The sequence below is a fragment of the Plodia interpunctella genome, chromosome 2, assembly GCF_027563975.2.
Source record: "Plodia interpunctella isolate USDA-ARS_2022_Savannah chromosome 2, ilPloInte3.2, whole genome shotgun sequence".
NCBI classification, from domain to species: domain Eukaryota; kingdom Metazoa; phylum Arthropoda; class Insecta; order Lepidoptera; family Pyralidae; genus Plodia; species Plodia interpunctella.
The window spans coordinates 5,126,769-5,145,482 of record NC_071295.1 but is presented as its reverse complement, the minus strand read 5'-3'; the positions used below and the strand labels follow the sequence as shown (position 1 = coordinate 5,145,482).

The following is an 18,714-nucleotide window of genomic DNA, read 5'->3' as shown; positions in this document are numbered from 1 at the left end:
TGGAATCGACGTAGCAATATTGAATCGTTAAACTTCACTCCACTTTTTGCAGCGTTGTTTGAACTTTACTTCGTACTTATACAAGCAACTCGATCGTTCTTTAGCGGTTCATTTATTTTAAGTTAAATTAATACATACTTTATATCCACGGAGTTTCTACTATGAATTAGTTTTCCCTTAAGCTGAACAAATAACTACTGAAAATACCGAAGACCGTGCGAAATGAAGAAAATAAGTAGGAAAGCGGACCCTGAGCTCCAATGCTTTGCGGCTGAGGAACCTTGTAAACGCTCACATGAGAGATTTAGTATTCAGATGAGAATTAAGTCCTTACCTATATTAATATGGAACACACATCGTACCTAGTACCGTTAAGAAATCTGAATAAATTATGTAGGTACTTACATCTTAAGAAGAAGATGTAGGTGCTGTCAGCTGTCATTTATATTGTTGATTTAACTTATGTCTGTCGTCTTCGAAACGAAATCCTAAAGGAAATAATATTCCCAATCTGGCATTACGCAATTAACGAATTGTTTCTTCCTAAAAATAATAACCCCACCGATAGTAATTTTCTGTAATTATTATTACCTAATAAGCAGTAATTAATAATGTTGAGAAAACTTTGCCGTCTCCTACCAACTGTCTTGTTTATTGATGTCACGTAAAGTTTGTACGAAGCGTCTCAAATTACCGCGTGTGTAATTTCAGGCGATATTTAAAGGCATTATTTCAAAACTTTTAAATGGGTTTCTTGGTTATAATGAGGCAGTATTTTAGTAAGTGAAGTAATTACAAAATAAGAAATTGATAATTGTCTTGTCATCGTAACGGTATAAGTATTACGTAAAACTCTTTATTGAATCAGAAATATCTATAGAAATACAATGAAAGTCATCAGTTATTAATTTTTCTGTCACATGACAAAATCACAAGAATATGGACTTACCATTTCGATGCTAAATTATTAATTATGTTAAATTAAGTGGTGTAACTCACAAATACTGATTTCCAAAGTTAACTTATCAAGTGCAAAATTCAAAAAAGTTTGAAAAAAAGTTTGTGTTTAGCATTGACCAAAAGTCATATCATATGTTTTGATCCAGGAACAATATCGTCTCTGTATATGACATTTGGCCTGCCTACTTTCCTTTATGAAACTTGTCAATTCGCGTCAACAATTGGACAGTTTGTTTTATTTCCGACCCTCGATATTCAATCGGACCGGATTAATGTACCCGAACTCAGAGTAAAATGTCAAAAAAAGAAATAACAAGGGCTTGACATTTGCCTATGCAGATTTAAATTATGTAGGTCTATCTAACCGACTGCAATATATAAATAATCTTTGTTATGTTTCGACTTTTTTGTTTACAAGATATTTGCACAGAGCCTTTCGTACCACAGGCTTCATGCGGTACTATAATAATTGCCTTATTTTTTTATTGTGAACCCAGTCTGATTTACTTGTTGCATTATATAATGATACAATTTTGAAAATATAATACAAAAAGTATTATTCTTTCGAGTGTACTTACTATGAATATTATTACTGACTACTGTTACGTTTATGCCACATGCCTAATGTTGTTTACATCCAATCCATGCCACATGTTGTCCGCTACAGGGAAACATTAAATTCTAATAGGTGACGATTGAATACAAAATAACAAACAACTTACAATATAAAATAAGTATTAATTTGTTGAAATAAAAAAGAAAGGCCATGGATGATATTGGCAGATGACTTTACCATGGTATTCCGAGTACTTACTAAATCCATGAACTTTACAATATTTGACAAGAAATTTAGAGAAAAGACCAAACGAAAAAACGAATAATAAAACGAAGTTAATTCAGAAAACGAACTTAATTGAAATCATGTGTGATATGCAAATACCAACATAAATAAATTATCATAAAAGCCAAAATTTTAAATTCAATTTACCATAGGCTCCCAAACTGCAACTACAGCAACAGTAGGCGCTGTAGGAGCCTTACTAGGAGATCTGTGCGCTGACAATAATGACTGCGCAGCATTGCCCGGAGCGCATTGTGCGCGTGGGGGATGCGAATGTAGACCAGGATTCGCACCCACTGTGCATAGGAAAGCTTGTATTGGTAAGTTTAACATAAATGACGTAACTTTGCCAAAGTATGATTAAAAAATGTTTATAATGGTTAAAGGCACTTGAATTGTATTATACTAGTTTTTCGCTGCGAACTCGCGAATACATTTTTTTTTACAAAATTGTGAATATTTCAAAAACCACTTAACCGATTTTGTTGCCCCACGAACTTATAAATTACATTGGCAGATCCTTTCAGATTTCATCAAAATCTGATCAACGGTTCGAGAGTTATCGCGTTACAAACATACATACATACAAAAAAATATTTTTACCCCAAATAGAATGTGAGACCTCGCTCGCTTACTTAGGTACCTACTAATAAGTCTCCAGAATTTATTTGTCCAATTTTTCTTGGTTTCGATAAACCTGGACAAACCATTCCTATGAAGTACGTATAAATAAAATATACCTAACCTAATCAATATAAATTCTGTGTACATTATTACGAACTAATTGAGCAAGATTGATGTTTTATTCTCAGAACAATCAACTCAAGAGACAACTGAAGAATACAGTGCATGTTTGTCAGAGCCATGTTTTAACATGGGCACTTGCGTCGACTTACCAGGCTCGACGTACACTTGTATGTGCGCTGGGCCTTATACCGGACTGAATTGCGAAGCCCTCATAAAAGACGGACTGGGGTCGTACATCGAAACGCCTTTCTTTGACGGCTCATCGTATATTCGACTGAAACCATTGAAGGCTTACCATAAGCTAAACATCGACATAGAGTTCAAAGCCTTCTCCGAGAACGGAGTAATATTGTACAATCAGCAGAAACTCGATGGCACTGGTGATTTTGTTTCACTTGCTTTGGTTAACGGATATTTAGAGTTTAGGTGAGCGATATTTTCTGCTTCACAACTTTATTTAATGCTATTGGATTTTCCAGTTCGTTGCTTGCGCTGTGCAAGTGCTGCTTTTAAAGTTATTTTAAAAATGTTCCACATCTACAATAAATACATTGAAAATTATTTATTTATTCTATAGAACATACATGTTGACATGTTATTAACATCAGAATAGTATACAGTTAGAAACTGCATAAAACATAATTTCCCGGTTTCAATTTCCGGCCATGTCTAGATGTAACTATTCTGCATTGGACAATGCTGGAGGTAGTTTTCAATATTGTATGTCCAATTGTCTTGATAAAATATTATTTTAGGATTGGTTGTTTTATGTGCTTATTTATCTAGGTATAACCTTGGGAATGGAATGATAATTCTGACGTCCTTCGAAAAGATAACCTTGAATGAATATCACAAAGTGTCAGCAAAGCGTTACAACCGTGATGGTATTCTATCGGTCGATAACATGGAGGACGTGGTGGGACAATCCAGTGGCCATTTGAAGGCTTTAGACCTTGCCGAGGATGCTTACATAGGCAGTGTACCTACAAACTACTCCAGGTAAATTAGTACACAGTAATATCACATTGTTTTTGAATTGAAAAGATAGATAATACTTATTCATAAATAATGTGTATGATTTCGATGTTTACTATCCCTTAATTTTCGAAAATGTCTGTGAGATTTAAAACAATACCTCTGTCATTAACCGTAGATAATATTTTGGTTTCCTTTCCTATCATTATAATCCGCAATAATATCGATATTGTAATCAATGACTACCTTTGTCCAGGGTTTTCGATAATATCGGCACTCGAAGCGGATTTATTGGGTGCGTGAAGTATTTGAGGATAATACGTCATCAAGTGACAAAGAAATTGGGCCGGCCGGACTCATTAGTAGTTTCTATAGAAAACGTTCGCGAGTGCCAATCCAACCCGTGTATGAGTATGCCGTGCAAGAACGGAGCTTCGTGTAGCTCTGTTGAAGGATCGCTGACCGAATACACTTGTATCTGCCCTATCGGTTTTCAAGGAGGCAATTGTGACGATAGATTAGATCCATGCGAGTCGAATCCCTGTGGATATGATGAGGGGCTATTGTGTGACATCGGATCTGATGGCGGACATGTCTGCCGCTGTTTGTTTGGCGGTGAAATTGGTTCCAATGGAAATACTTGTAATAACGGTGAGTAGTTGGATATTGATGGACTTTTGTTTCTTTTTACGAGACTGGTGTTCAAATTGACAAAAGATGTATATAGTGTGTATATGTGATTAGATATTATTAAAAGAAATATTTCAATACTAAATTACAACATTTTGTCACGGAATTTGAATCTTAAAAATTCAACAAGTCCTTCTTATAAACACAAAATTCATGTATCTACTGATTTTATAAATATTACGTAAACTTGTATATTATTTCAATATGTTTTACGTTATCAATATTTAACAAGTACCTAGTTCAACTCTGTACTTTCCTCATTAAAAGTTAGGTCAGTCTTACTTTACGTACTCTACTTCGCTATTTTAATTAAGCTGAATTTCCTCCTAATGGTTGTGTTTACGTACCATTTTATAATTCTCACTGAAACGGTCCTAGCTCCAGACAATTAAATGCGTTTTTTTTATGCCGTGCAGCTGTCCATTGAATTTCTTCTTTTTATTACTCTCTTAACGACTTTCGAAGATTAACTTCCGCCTCGAAAAATTGCCGCAGTCTGCTACTTAATTTGATTTTTATTTGCTTACAGATGTTAACGTTGTTCAAGAAACGTGGTCCCCTCAGTTTAATGGAACGAGCTACATTGAATTACCACCACTCGAAGGCTTGGGGAAGGCGTTTCGAATCGAAATCTGGTTTTTAACGAACCGCTTTTCAGGGATGCTCCTTTACACCGGCCAGTCTAATAAAGCCAAGGGGGATTTCATAGCGATTAACTTGGTTAATGGATACCTACAATTTAGATACAACTTGGGAAGCGGAATCGCCAACATCACGTAAGCAAAGCCTTTAAATTACAGATAAGATTTGTGGAGAGAGTTCTTAGGTTGTAACTATTTTCAAGCATTTAGGCTAAGTATATTTTAATGATCAAGATAGAGATACTAAAAATCTTTCGAAATTTCATTAGTAAATACGAATAACATTTTTAGAAAAAAGTTATTAGATCCTAAAAAGGTTTCGAGTTTGTCCGAGACTTTGAAAAATCAACAGTATTCCATCCGTATCCTATGCTACTTTTAATATGTACTTGTTTTCTTAGGTCACCAGTACCTATCACCAAAGGTCACTGGCACCGAGCCCGTGTCTCCCGAATCGATCGTCACGGCAGCTTACAGCTAGATCACCATCCAACACAGAAAGGAACTTCTGCTCCACCCCTGACTCATCTGGAGTTGAATCTTCCTTTGTTCATTGGATCACTGCCGTAAGTTTTTAAACTAATACATTTGCACCGGATGTTTACTGATTTTTTCCGAACCTTTAAATTCTTTTTTCTTCAGGTGTGCGGCTTTTTCGTTTAAACTCACCATACAGTGGTGTGTGTTGATGACTGGTAGATAATGTTTTAGCTTTGTGTTTGATTACATGAATAAATATAAAATACTTCAATTTGGCTTCACTGATATTGATTTTGTGTATATTTTGTACGGTTAACAATACGATGATGATAATCGTTTTTAAATTGCCAATAAACTTGTTTTGTGTTTTGTTGATGCTTGAATTATTTCACTATTAAGCGATGGGTTACCAGAAAGTTTGGAATTACCTTTAAGTTATCTAGATAGAAGTTCTGTTAACTTCAAGATTGATTGAATCTTAAAAACAAATGACCACGATACGCGTGAATCATAAGATCTAATCACTTTTTTAAGATTAAGCTGTATTTGCGCAAAACTATCATTTTTTTTACGGTCAAACAGCTTTACTTAAGTTATTGTGAAGAATAGTGGCCCTTTACGTAACACTGTTTAATTGGATTATAGCAACAAGAATATCAGAATTGATCCTTTTGTGTTTACGTTATAACTAGACCTCGAACAGAAGCCTCTTTTCTGTTCGAGGTCTAGTTATAACGTAAACACAAAAAACACAATATTAAATTACTTAGGTAATATATTTGTAGTGTGCTTAGACTACTCGAAATAAAATGCCAATGAGAAGAATGGAAGTAGAATAATTTATTTTACAATATTTACATATATTTATAGTACAACATTGATACTGCACACGTAATTCGCATCACGGCACAACTCGCGCGGTGGTGGGGAGCGCGCTGAACGGAGCGCGCGTCGCGTCGCGTTGTTTCTATTCAAACTGTTTGTGGGCTCCACATTATCCCCCTTCAAGCGAAGCGTACACAAGGTTTGATTACTCTTCCATGTCTTGATATCTTCGGCATAGTTGTTGTTTCCTGTTTTCCCGGCTTGACAATACGTGGTTGCGGCGCACTCGGCGTGTGAGCAGATAGTGAGCGCTGAGATGTACTCGTTGCTGGTGCGGGTTTCGAGGAGTGGGGATGGCTCGGTTGCGCGTTTGCCGCTACGTCGTCATCTTGCTTGATTATGTGTGCCGGTTTGAGTCGATCTATGGATATATTGGATGCTCGAAGTGGCAATTCAATCTTGAAATATTTGTTGTTTCGCTCTATCACTCTGTATGGACCGTCATATGGCGCTATCAAGGGGCTTCTCACAGTGTCATTGCGGACGAATACATGACTGCATGTTGATAATTCCTTATATACGAAGAGGTTCTTACTCGATGCGATTATTCTCTGTACAGGTGATAGAGTTGACATTGTTTCTGTGAACTGGCGGATGAATTGGGCGTCTTCATTCTTTGACTTTGTAGGTACAAAGAAATCGAACGGGACTCGTAGCGTAGAACCATACGTCATCAGTGCAGGACTAGTGTTGTCGTCACGTAGTGCAGTGCGTATGCCAAGCAAAACTGTAGGTAAATCTTCTATCCACCTTGTACTGGCCTCTCTTGCCATCAATGCCGCCTTCAATGTGCGATGGAATCTTTCCACTTTTCCGTTGGCTTGAGGATGATAGGCTGTAGTTCTTATGCGCCTTATGCCACATTTCTTCATTAGTGCATTGAACAATGATGACTCGAATTGCCGTCCTTGGTCCGTGGTGATTCGTAAAGGACATCCAAATCTCGATATCCATCCTTCATAGACTGCTTGAGCAACAATCTCGGCGGTGATTTCTTTGACCGGTATCGCTTCCATCCAGTTCGTGTTGCGATCGATGATTGTGACGAGGTAGCGGTATCCCTGCGAGATCGGTAGAGGTCCAACGATGTCTGTATGTACATGTTCAAATCTTCTTGCCGGTGAAAACTCGCCTAAGGGACTGACGACATGTCTATGAATCTTCGCACGCTGACAACCAATGCAGGATTTGGCCCATGATCCGACGTCCTTGTTTATAGACGGCCAAAAATATTTTGAAGTCATTATTCTTCTCGTCGTGCGTATTCCTGGATGGCTTAATTCGTGTTGCGCTTTGAAAGCGGCATAACGAAAAGCTTGTGGTAGATACAGTCGATTTTTTCCTGTCGATGTCTCGTACGTGATAGGTTGAGTGACGCCTGCCAGAATTGTGTCGGCAAAAGTTAATTTCGGATGATTTTTCAAATCTTGTAGGGTGATATCTCTTTTCTGTTCTTGTGATAATTTTTCGTAATCTATGCATGTGAGTAGATCTATTTCTTCTATGCGTGACATGGCATCGGCTGCTAGATTTTTTTCTCCTTGTATGAACTTGATTCTTGAACAAAACTGGCTGATATAATGTAGTTGTCTCTCTCTTCTCGGTGTGTCACTGTTGCTCGGCGGTCTTGTTAAGGCGTTTACTAGAGGTTTGTGATCGGTGTAAATGGTCACTTCGCTCCCCTCTATAAGACGTCGTAGGTGTTTGACAGCGGTGTACATAGCTAGTAATTCGCGATCGTACACGCTGTATCGCCGTTGCGTCTCGCTCATTGACTTCGAGAAAAATGCGAGTGGTTTCCATACTTCATTTTCTTTTTGCTGTAGCACTGCGCCCAAACTGCAGTCAGACGCGTCGGTCAACAAAGATAACGGTGCACCGGGTACTGGATGTGATAACGTAGTAGCTTCGAGAACGCTTTGTCGGCATATATCGAAAGCTGTTTCGGCTTCAGTTGTCCATACTATCGGTGTCTTGTCGTTCTTCTTGGCGTTATGTAAGTATTTGTTTAATTCGTGTTGATGTTCGGCTTGATGAGGTAGGCAGTCACGATAGAAGTTGACCATGCCAAGAAATCTTCTAAGATCTTGCACCGTGTTTGGTTTCGGATAGTTAGAGATGGCGTGAGTGCGCTCTTCGGTCGGTGTTATCCCCTCCACTGAGACTTGATAACCGAGGAATTCAATCTTGTTTCTTCCGAATTCACATTTCTCGATGTTTAACGATACTCCATATTTACTTAGGCGTTCCAGGACAAGTTCTACGTGCCTTCTGTGGTCATCCGGATTATTTGAAAATACTAATAAATCGTCGATGAATGAGTAGACGATGTCATCCAAGCCTCGTAGTACCTCGTGCATAAATCTTTGGAATGTTTGGCTAGAGTTTCGTAGGCCAAACGTCATGCAGTTGAATTCGAAGAGTCCGAACGGTGTAATGATGGCTGTCTTTGCTTTATCTTCGTCTCGAATTGGGATCCAATAATATGCCATTTTTAAATCTAATTTCGTAAATATTTTCTTATTGTGCAATCTGTATGTGAAGTCTTGAATTCTCGGTATGGGGTAGCGATCGGGTACAGTCACGGCGTTAAGTCTTCTGTAGTCTCCACACACACGAAGTGAGCCATTTTTCTTTGTGACGACGTGTAATGGACTCGCCCATGGACTTTTGGATGGTTGGCAAATACCCATCTCCATCATTTTCTCAAATTCAATCTTGGCCGCTTTGTACTTGTCGGGTGGGAGGGGTCGAGGCCGGGCGAAGAGTGGGGGGCCGGCGGTTTCGATGTGATGTGTGACGCTGTGTTTTGCTGGTTCCTTCACTGACATCGGGCGTAGTACTTCGGGATATTTTTTTAAGATATCTTGATATATGTGATTTTGGTCTATGATGTATACTGTGGGCTGATTGCTTGTTGTTTCTATGACTTCTATCTTCAAATCAGTGACGCTGTCTATGAGTTTCTTTTGATGTAGATCGACGAGTAACTTGTGACTTCGTAAGAAATCTGCGCCCAGTATGGATGTCTGTACGTCTGCAACGATGAATGTCCATTTGTATGTGCGACGAAGGCCTATGTTGAGATTTATAGTTTTCTCTCCGTAGGTTCGTATCGGCGTATTGTTCGCTGCGTACAACTTGTAGGTGTTGCTCGGAGTTTGGTTTCTGTTTTTCGCTGCTAATACAGATATGTCTGCGCCGGTGTCTACGAGAAAACGCTCTTTCGTGTTCAGCTCCCTGATGCAGAGGCGGTTACTCCCTTTAGTAACACCAACGCCCGCCACCGTCGATGTTGCTTCTAGTTTTCCGACCGTCGCCTAGCGCAGGGTGACTGGCATTTTCTGGCCTTATCACCGAAGCGATAGTGATACGAGCATTCCCATTCTGGGTCACCTGGTTTTCTTCCGTTTCTCGACTTCGATCTGGTTGATGATCTGTTCTGGCGTGGGTTTCTAAAGGGTTGACGACCACGAAATCTGGACCGACCTTCTTTGAGAGCGGCAATCTCAAGTGTAAGCTTTTCTATTTGTTTGCTTAAGACTTGAAATTGCAAGTTGTTTTGCGTTTCGCTGCTGCTTCTAGGGGTTGAATCTTCACGGACTTCTGCTACCGCTTGTTCTGTGTGCTCCATCATCTTGTCTGCCATCGTAGCCATGGTGTCGAGCGAGGATTCTGTGCTGACAGATAGCACGGCTAATATTGTGGATATTGTTTACTAACAATATAATATACTTATTGGAAACAGTGTCGTTAATTATACACGTCATGTACCTATTTTATTCCTTAACACCTAATTTTCAGTAAATTAAAACCAATATATGTCTCCAGTAATAAAAGCACACAATATAAGCTTAAAAAGCTTTGCGAAGTCGAATATTGTGTTTCGCAGCCACAAAGAGGTCATTGCAACCCGTACAAATGGCGGTAAAGAGCTAGTATCTACAGTTTAATATGTTCTGCTTCTATATGATGTCATGCTTGATTTATTTGACTGAACTAAAAAATTAACTCTTACTCCGAACTATAAATTATACTTAAGCTTTAATATGTTTAACTTACACCAGGGCCACGATCTCATGCGACATTATAAATTATTCTCCGATTAGGCATCAATTTGTTGCAAATCTAAGTTACATAATTCTTCCAGCGCATACATCCGACCGCACAAGATGTCTGGCGTGACCAGCAGTTTCATAGGCTCCGTGCAACAGGTCTTCCTGAATGGGAACCCACTGTCTTTGTACAATGGTGACACGGCGAGATGCGGCATAGTTCAGGATGAGGAGAAATTGCCTTGTGCTACCAGTGGGGTCACAAAGTATGTGGGCCCGCCTTGCGGTAATGGTGAGTTTGTCTGTTTGTTGGTGATAACTTTATTAAATAAAACATGTGTTTTATAAATATTGTCGTATAAATAAGCGGAGAGAGAAAATCTGTATATTCTCTTATTTCTTATTTATGTAAATGAAGGTTTGTGATGATATTTTTTCATAAAAATATGTATTTATTTATAATAGTGCAGAAGCAGAAATAACGATACAACTCAATTTACTATTTTAAATCTCGTGACCTCAAATCAATATCAATCCATGGTACTAAATAAACATACTAAAGCACTTAAATAAACATTTTCAAAATAAAATGAAGCATTTATTTTATATATTTTTTCCGTCGTTTTTGTCCAGCGCCCTTTGAGATACGATACCCTTTAGCGACGAAAACTGGGTCGTTATTTACAAAAGTTCTGCTATTTGAATAAAATTGTCAATTTTCCGTTTTTAGAACATTTTTGAATTTTGTAATTAAAAAATAAAACAAAATCAGCGTTCAGAAAATAAGACTGTATATAAGCGATAAAACAGCACAGATATACCTCTCAATGTCTAAGTATCAATGAAACTTATCTATGTACACAGAATCTTAACCTTCCAACTTTGCCTGAACTTCCATTGAAATAGCGGGACCTAAATGGTATAAAGATAAATTACGTAAACTATTTGTTCATATAATAGCGTCGTAGACTGTTGTTAGTATGAATTGCTCGCTTGGGAGCTTCTGGGTCGAACTTACTTGAACTGTAACCCAAATGTTCATCGATGTTGCCTTATTTAACTTTACAAAACAAATCCAATATTGAGATTGGCTTCCATATTTCGTGTATTAGTTCGCAACGTTGTTTGTTAATATTTCGATTCTTGTATCGTGCACGTATGTACCTATACCTACTCGTTTCGGGGAGAGTTTGTACACACAAGCAAAGAATATATATTAAAGCCCTCCTATTGTATACGCTTTGTGTGCCGTTTGTTTTATTACATAAAAAATATATTTATCGATATTTTTATGAATAGATCGGAGACCTTCCTCAGAATATTAGCGCCGATAGAGCCCTAGGCCTACACTAGCACTACATAGTTGCGTGTAAATTTCACAAAAACTAAATATTTGATTAGATAATTAAGTTGCATTGTCATTTTTACACAGCGTAATTTGTGAAGCTCGTACACAAAATGGATAGGTATATTTACTTATCCATTATGCATTATTGCTTGCATATTTTTTATAATTGTTATATATTTGCTAGGTCTTAGTCCCTGCAAGAACAACGGAACATGTATACCTCTATTGAACGAATATAAATGCATATGTCAAGATGGCTACCAAGGCAGGAACTGTGAGGTGCAAAATGTGGCAATGCTCAGCGATCGATCTCCTATTAAATTTGATGGAAACAATTATTTTTCCTATAGGAGTAAAGGAAATCGCAGGTAAGAGTTCATAATTTAGGTTTACATCGTTTTAGGTTTACAATAATTTATTAATCATTATCAATATGGATATCTAATATTTTAGTTGACGTTTTAAACTAATACGTTATCAATATGAGTCTTTGAAATAACTACTAACACTTCAGTGCTTGTAAAAAATCGTATTTAAGGTTAAATATTCAATTGGAACATTTACGATCACACGACTTTTGCTTTTTAATTTCGTACCAGTTTGTAGATGTAGAACTTCGTGCCAGTCGTAATTTGCGACTTAATTGTTTTAATGACACATTAAAAGCCAGTCCTAGCGAGCAGCCTAGTTTTTGACGGGCTACAAATGCTACAATGTTGTTAAATACATTGGTTTTCCTAAGTAGAAATACAAAAAATGATGTAGTAAGTTTTTTATATATGCTGATTTAATTCGTATATATTATTATATTCACAATAACATTATTTTCTAGTAAAAATGGAAGATTACATAAAATAGAAATAGGTATATAATTGGTCTTCATTAGGATATACATTGTAAACGAAAATACAGCGAAGGAAAATATTTGTATAACGAAATTGTTCGAATTTCGAGCACGCTTGCAATAAATAAGAAGAAAAATGTTGCTGGTTATTCTTTGAGATAATCAATGTGGTAATTGTCTTGTCTACTAACAAATATTTCATATTTCTAGCTTACGTACTAACAAAGATGTGGGTGAAGGACCGTATGATGTAAGATAACACTCGACGGACGATACTATATAAATTTAAACCATAACACTAAACTGCCGTATGCTTAGATTAGGTAATGTAATATTTTTGTCGTACAATATGAAGCAAATGTGGGGATATTAGAACAATTTCGGTTCATGGCCATGAATAGTTGATTGCGACATGGAAATTGTACCACTTAAGTGTAATTTGGAAATGGTATAAAATGTTATAATAATGCATTTGGTAACTAAGAGGCACATTTTACAAAGGAAAGCATAGTGTTGATGTATTGTAAAATTAATATTTTATTAAGTGGTATACTTTTGAAATGTCCAGCATTTTTTTTATAAACAGTTTATTTGTTGTTTTCTTAGTTGCTGAATGTAGAAATTCAAAGTGAAGCAAATAAGTTAAGCCGAAGTTTACACATTTGCATAAACGCGTTAACATAAATAAGGAAATCCGAAATACTGGCTGCAGATAGTGCAGTTCCTTGCTTTTATTGTTTTATTTTATCGCCACGTAAATTTCATTTGGATGTCTTAGGGTTGTAATTACAACGAACACGGCTACAGCTTGTAAATGTGTCCTACACGGGTTAAGTAGTGCCAGCCCTATATTAACGATGCAGAAAATTTGCATTGACTTTATCGTGTTTTAGATTATAAAGTTGCGTGTGTACAAGCTTTCTAATTTAAATTCAAGCATCAGTGTTGCTGCATGTTGTTTTCGAGAGTTTTAATTTATTAGTATTTTATCTAAAATGTTTTTTATTAATTATGTGTTCTTAGGACTACAGTAATATTGAATTGCAAGCAAAATCCATAACGTTTTTTGCCATATTTTTTCTATGTCTGGCTTTATTTTAATTTGATTACGCAATTCTTTGAACATTAATTATTATTTAAAAATTGACATTCGGAATTTTAAATGTAATTGAAATTAATAACATTGTTATTTGCTTGATTGTAAACAAGGAATTATTGACTTAGCTTTGTGACTTTGAATATCACAATAGAAAACGTTTATAGTGTTAACATATTTTCATATGATTTTAGGAATCGCAATGCCCGCGGTGTTAGATACGAAATTAAATTCAGAACTTACAACGAGTCTGGTCTACTTTTGTGGCGGCGGAAGATTGGAATCCGGCCTCGGGATTTCATAGGTCTAGGACTGAGTGAGGGAAAACTGCAGCTTATATACACAGACACTGATGTGAAGGAACTCAACTCGGCGAGCAACGAGGACTGGTTCCAGAGCATTGAGTCGAAGGTCCGTGTGGATGACGGGATGTGGCACATAGCCACTGTGAGGAGAAGAAAGCGACTGGCAATGCTGCAGGTAGACAACAGACCGCCTGTCAGAGGGTACTCCCAGTCTATGCTGGTACCTTCGAAATCTAACCCCAAACTATGGATTGGTAAGTATTTTTTCATATTTGAAACTTCGAATACAAATCTTATTTCCGCTGATTCTCTTAATGAGAATAAATCTAATTAGGACCAATATGAAAACATATTTCTTCAAAATAGATGGTATTTCTGAAAGTGCTTTTATATATGACTGACAAATATTACTTAAAGTGACTTTAAATGAACCCACGCAATAAAGTTTTACATAAACTTGTTTGATTTTGAAATATAAACCAGTTTTATTAAATTCGTTATGAAGGCTTCATAGAAATCTTTAGAGCTTCGTAAAAGTTTCAGCTAAGTAGGTGTCTTACTGAAAATTTTCATAACAAAACTTTAACGTTCGTGAAATACGAAACAAATCGTTCAATATCCGTATCCTGTCTCTAACTTGTCAACATAATGTATATACTTATCTATCTATTAATTTATCTAAGTGTAAAAAAATTGTTTCACATTAATTGTGCCCCGGGGCTTCGCTTTCATGGGAATTTCGGGATAAAAAGCACGCTATGTTTTATTCCAGGTTATTATTCTACCCGTTTACTAAATTTCATAACAATTCGTAGATTTTGCGTGAAAGAGTAACAAACCTACACATACATCCTCCCAAACTTTCACATTAGTATGATTTAACGAGAAAAATTGTCTGTGAAGGTCTAATTTCTAAAGAAATGATCATAACTTAAATTTACACATAAATCCTCACAAACTTTCCATTTATAATATTAATACTAGGATTGGTCTGTTGGTCATTTTTCATTGTAGGTACTTGTACTAACCACATAAACGTTCTAAAAAGTTAATCCGTACTTATACAGATAAAGACATGCGTGAGCCAAAGTAATCATTTCAACTTTCCTTAGCCCATTATCCTGAACAAGTTATAAACTACTTTAATTTTGGACTAAGACTCTGGTAGTGAGGAGTACTCAAACTTTGCCTACTTAACACAGGGGGATCACCAACTTTGCCACTTGGCCTGCCTCCGGCCCTCTACACTGGCTTGCACGGATGTGTCGCAAGTGTGAAGGCGAGCGGGCGACACCTCGATCTCACGACTCCGATCCGACCCGCTTCGACAGTCAGACATTGCGAATAAACGCACGACTAATCGCAACGGTGCAACGCGTCAATTGCCAACATCAATGTGAAAATTATAAGTATTATTTTGAAGCTCTGTGTTACTTTTGAAAGTACCTGTCAATGTACCTACCAATACATATCCGATCCGAACTTCTGTTTAAATTGTATATTGTACGATCAGAGGTTAGCAACCCACAGGGATGTTAAAATGATCCGTATTCTTTAATAAAAAAAAGTTAAAGTATTCTTTATTACCAAAAGAATATGTTGCCATATGTTATTTTGTAGTTTTAGGATTAAAGGCTCAGAGCGCATAAATATTCCAAGATTCGAAAAACTTTGAAACTTATAATCTCTCGTATAATCGCGCCTTATTTAATAGTAATATACTATCGTTGGAAATCGGTGCTCGGATAACACATCAGAGGTATATTATAAACAGATGAATTATTGTGTGAAAGTACTGAATAAAAAAAGACTCTCGATATTTTGTTGTTATTACTAGCAAAAATATTATATGTAGATAATTAGAATAGTATATATCTTACGTGAAAATGGTACATAATTCGAAAAAGTATAAAATATTTATCCAGGAGATGTTGATAGGCAAAGCCGGGTATTTTTACGAGTGGTTCGAATCGCGACGTGAATCGCCAATAATTCTTTATGAAGGTTGTTAAAATTCGGAGAATATATTTTCCGTGGTATCGATAGTGAATTACTTGAATATAATTTTTATTCCAGTTTACAGTAATAGATCACATGCTAAGTACATACGAATAGTATGTAAGTACATTTGCGAATGCGGTTATGACAGATCAAAGAATGGCTTTGATATGGCAAAATTTCAGTGAATGGCTGAAAGGCAATCAGCAAAACATAAATTAACATGAAAAACTGCATTATAAGATTATATATCTATGATTTATTAATACTATTTCACATGAGTTATTAACGTATTTTCAGTTTTTAGGGCATAGCAACTGTGACGATACATGTCAAAGTTTAATAATTTAATTTTCTCAATGAAATTATGAATACTAGTGTACTTAACATTTGTAATTACATTTTAGTCAAAGTAAGCACTCGGTGCAAAAAAACATTACACAACAAGACTCGTATTTAAATAAGATCATGGGTACAATAAAAGTATTTGAAGGATTCACACCGTGGTGCGATTCATTCGGGAGGCAATATCCTATAATAACATTCCATTTTTATTGTTAAAAGACATCTGCTTTTATGAATTTAATTTCCTGAATCAATGTTCCGGTGTCAAGTAAGAGTTCATTAACGATTTCATTCCATTTACATCATTCCTTAATTCTAAGATTGCTTTATATTCACTCAAGTATACAATCATAAAGGTGCCATAGTATTTTAAAATAGTTTTTATTAGTTATTTAGTTTTATGTGTGTATACTCAACGTTAATTTATTTATTAGTAGCTTTTTTTATACATGTATAGACCGGAAAAGAATGCGGTTTTAGTGAAAGAATACTCCCGTAGTATGGGATGTGCAATGACATAAATAATAAGAAACAAAGGACTTTAACTAGTTTTTCTTGTGATATAATTTAGAAATCAGCTTTTAACCTCATAAAATAATACCCATAATAATAAAAAACATACACATAAAGAACATTTACGACAACTGAAATATTAGTAATTACTGATTTTATTCTCTTCACTAAAAGCCGCATTGAAATTAGTTATGAAATTGCTCCAAAATATCAAATTTCCGACGTTTTTATTTCACTGATACACGAATTAAAGTATCGTGTATTCAAAATTTAATTTATTAAGGCCATTTTAATCATAATTTTAATTTATATACCAGCTCACTGGTGTGTATTATATGTATATAGTTAATTAATTACCTGCACTTTACAACGGATTATGTTTAATTTAGTTAAATTCTCCTAGCTTACTTTGATATTTTATTTTGACGTTACCCCATTTGGGCATCGAAAAAATGGCAGCTGAGGTATTCCACAAGGTGCTATTTTATTTGGTGCCCAAAGTGGAATACTTATCATCTTTTTCGTCATCACAATAATTAAGGATTATAATAATATTGACATAAATGACTGTTGATTTATAAATTTAAGGTGTATGCGGGAATATTATTCTGTGAGCAAGTACCTATTATCGAATTTGAAATTCGTTTTAAGTGTGTACATTTTAACCATCAAAATAACGTTATAGATATATATAGAAAAATATTGGTAAACTAGCCTAGATGAAATTTAGGTAAATTATGTTCAAGTTTTTATATGCTACTGCGCTCTGGAAATACGCTAAGTTGTCTTTTCTACTTTTTGTCTAGTGAAGTCTTCATGTAAAGTATTATAACTTAATACTAATTAATAAAAATAAAAAAACAATGACAATATTAAGTATATATCAACATGGCATTTTAGAATTACTTTTTTCGTGTTAGAATGCTTCGTGATTAACGAAACATATCCCAGTTTTAGATAATATTTTAGGTTGGTCCTCCCGCCGTTCAGTCGGAATTTTAACGTCACAGTGTCCATTGCAAAGTACGCTTCTGTATGATATAAAATGCTGTATAGTTTACACATAAACTTGATAAAAATTTCATCCGAATCAGCGGTGGAAGGGCGCTCGGCAATAAATTTCCCCACTCGTGGGTACATAGTACGTATCACTGGTTCTAACATATCTTCCAGTCCAATTTGTTATGCAATGTGTGTTTTGATGTAACTATCTTAGTTTATTGAAAACAAAATGATAAATTAAATGAGACTGCAATCAGTAACTGCTGTGTTTTATTCAATCTCACAGTTAAAATGTTATATTTCTACATAATCAGAGATGACATACGAGGTGAAAAACCCTGCCTTGGCTGCTGATAGGAAATAATAGCATTCCCAAAGAAGATAGACGTAAGCCGCTGGTTTCAAAATTACAGCCTAATGTTTTTAATGTTTGGTTTTTAGGCTGGTCGCAGGCTTCATGCCGTCACAGCCCTGAATATAATCGGAAACACTTGAGGATGTGAGGATGAAAGTGAGATATAAAAAATATTGGAATTTATGGTTTAAGTACTCTTTTCATTCCATATAAGTTGACTTTTAATAGTTGGATTGTCTCAATCGAATTGTATCCTTTCTTATTTATTTTGTCATAATGAAAATCTCTCGTGTCACCAGTTTTTTAACTATACAGAATAGCGACTGAGTTGAGAAATATTAGCGTACACAATAACTACACGAACCAATATCATCATCGCTTTTAAAACAGACTCGTAAAACCCTGAAAACGTGTCTTATCAGCTTTTCGATCGCGAATTTATGGATAATGAATCAGTTAGCTGTATTACCGACTCTCAAGGCACAAGGCACTGTAGGCGTCGCAAATTTCCTAACGGCCTTCAAACACGAAGCTTTTAATTTAATGATGTAGACAATGGAGTTAGAATTACAGCAGCTAAAATAGCTTGATGGCTGTAAAATTATTACATTGATAAACGGTGGTATACAACGTT

At 35.9% G+C, this 18,714-nt stretch overlaps 1 protein-coding gene across 9 annotated transcripts in view; it reads left to right on the top strand.

Annotated features, from left to right (window-relative positions):
* LOC128675166 (agrin-like) overlaps positions 1 to 17,985 on the top strand; it is a 168,248-nt gene extending 150,263 nt beyond the window's left edge. For 8 of the 9 annotated variants that reach the window (XM_064436450.1, XM_053754408.2, XM_053754418.2 and 5 more), the window contains 10 exons: positions 1,954 to 2,121; positions 2,614 to 2,974; positions 3,335 to 3,547; positions 3,780 to 4,174; positions 4,743 to 4,989; positions 5,256 to 5,420; positions 10,370 to 10,566; positions 11,807 to 11,990; positions 13,757 to 14,121; positions 15,070 to 17,985. In XM_064436450.1, the coding sequence (XP_064292520.1) occupies positions 1,954 to 2,121; positions 2,614 to 2,974; positions 3,335 to 3,547; positions 3,780 to 4,174; positions 4,743 to 4,989; positions 5,256 to 5,420; positions 10,370 to 10,566; positions 11,807 to 11,990; positions 13,757 to 14,121; positions 15,070 to 15,215 (2,441 nt within the window). In that variant the 3' untranslated portion in view covers positions 15,216 to 17,985. Of the gene's footprint in view, positions 1 to 1,953; positions 2,122 to 2,613; positions 2,975 to 3,334; positions 3,548 to 3,779; positions 4,175 to 4,742; positions 4,990 to 5,255; positions 5,421 to 10,369; positions 10,567 to 11,806; positions 11,991 to 12,676; positions 12,790 to 13,756; positions 14,122 to 15,069 lie in introns of all 9 variants that reach the window. The other variant, XR_010370099.1, reaches the window with a different exon arrangement.
* The last annotated feature ends 729 nt before the right edge of the window (positions 17,986 to 18,714 follow it).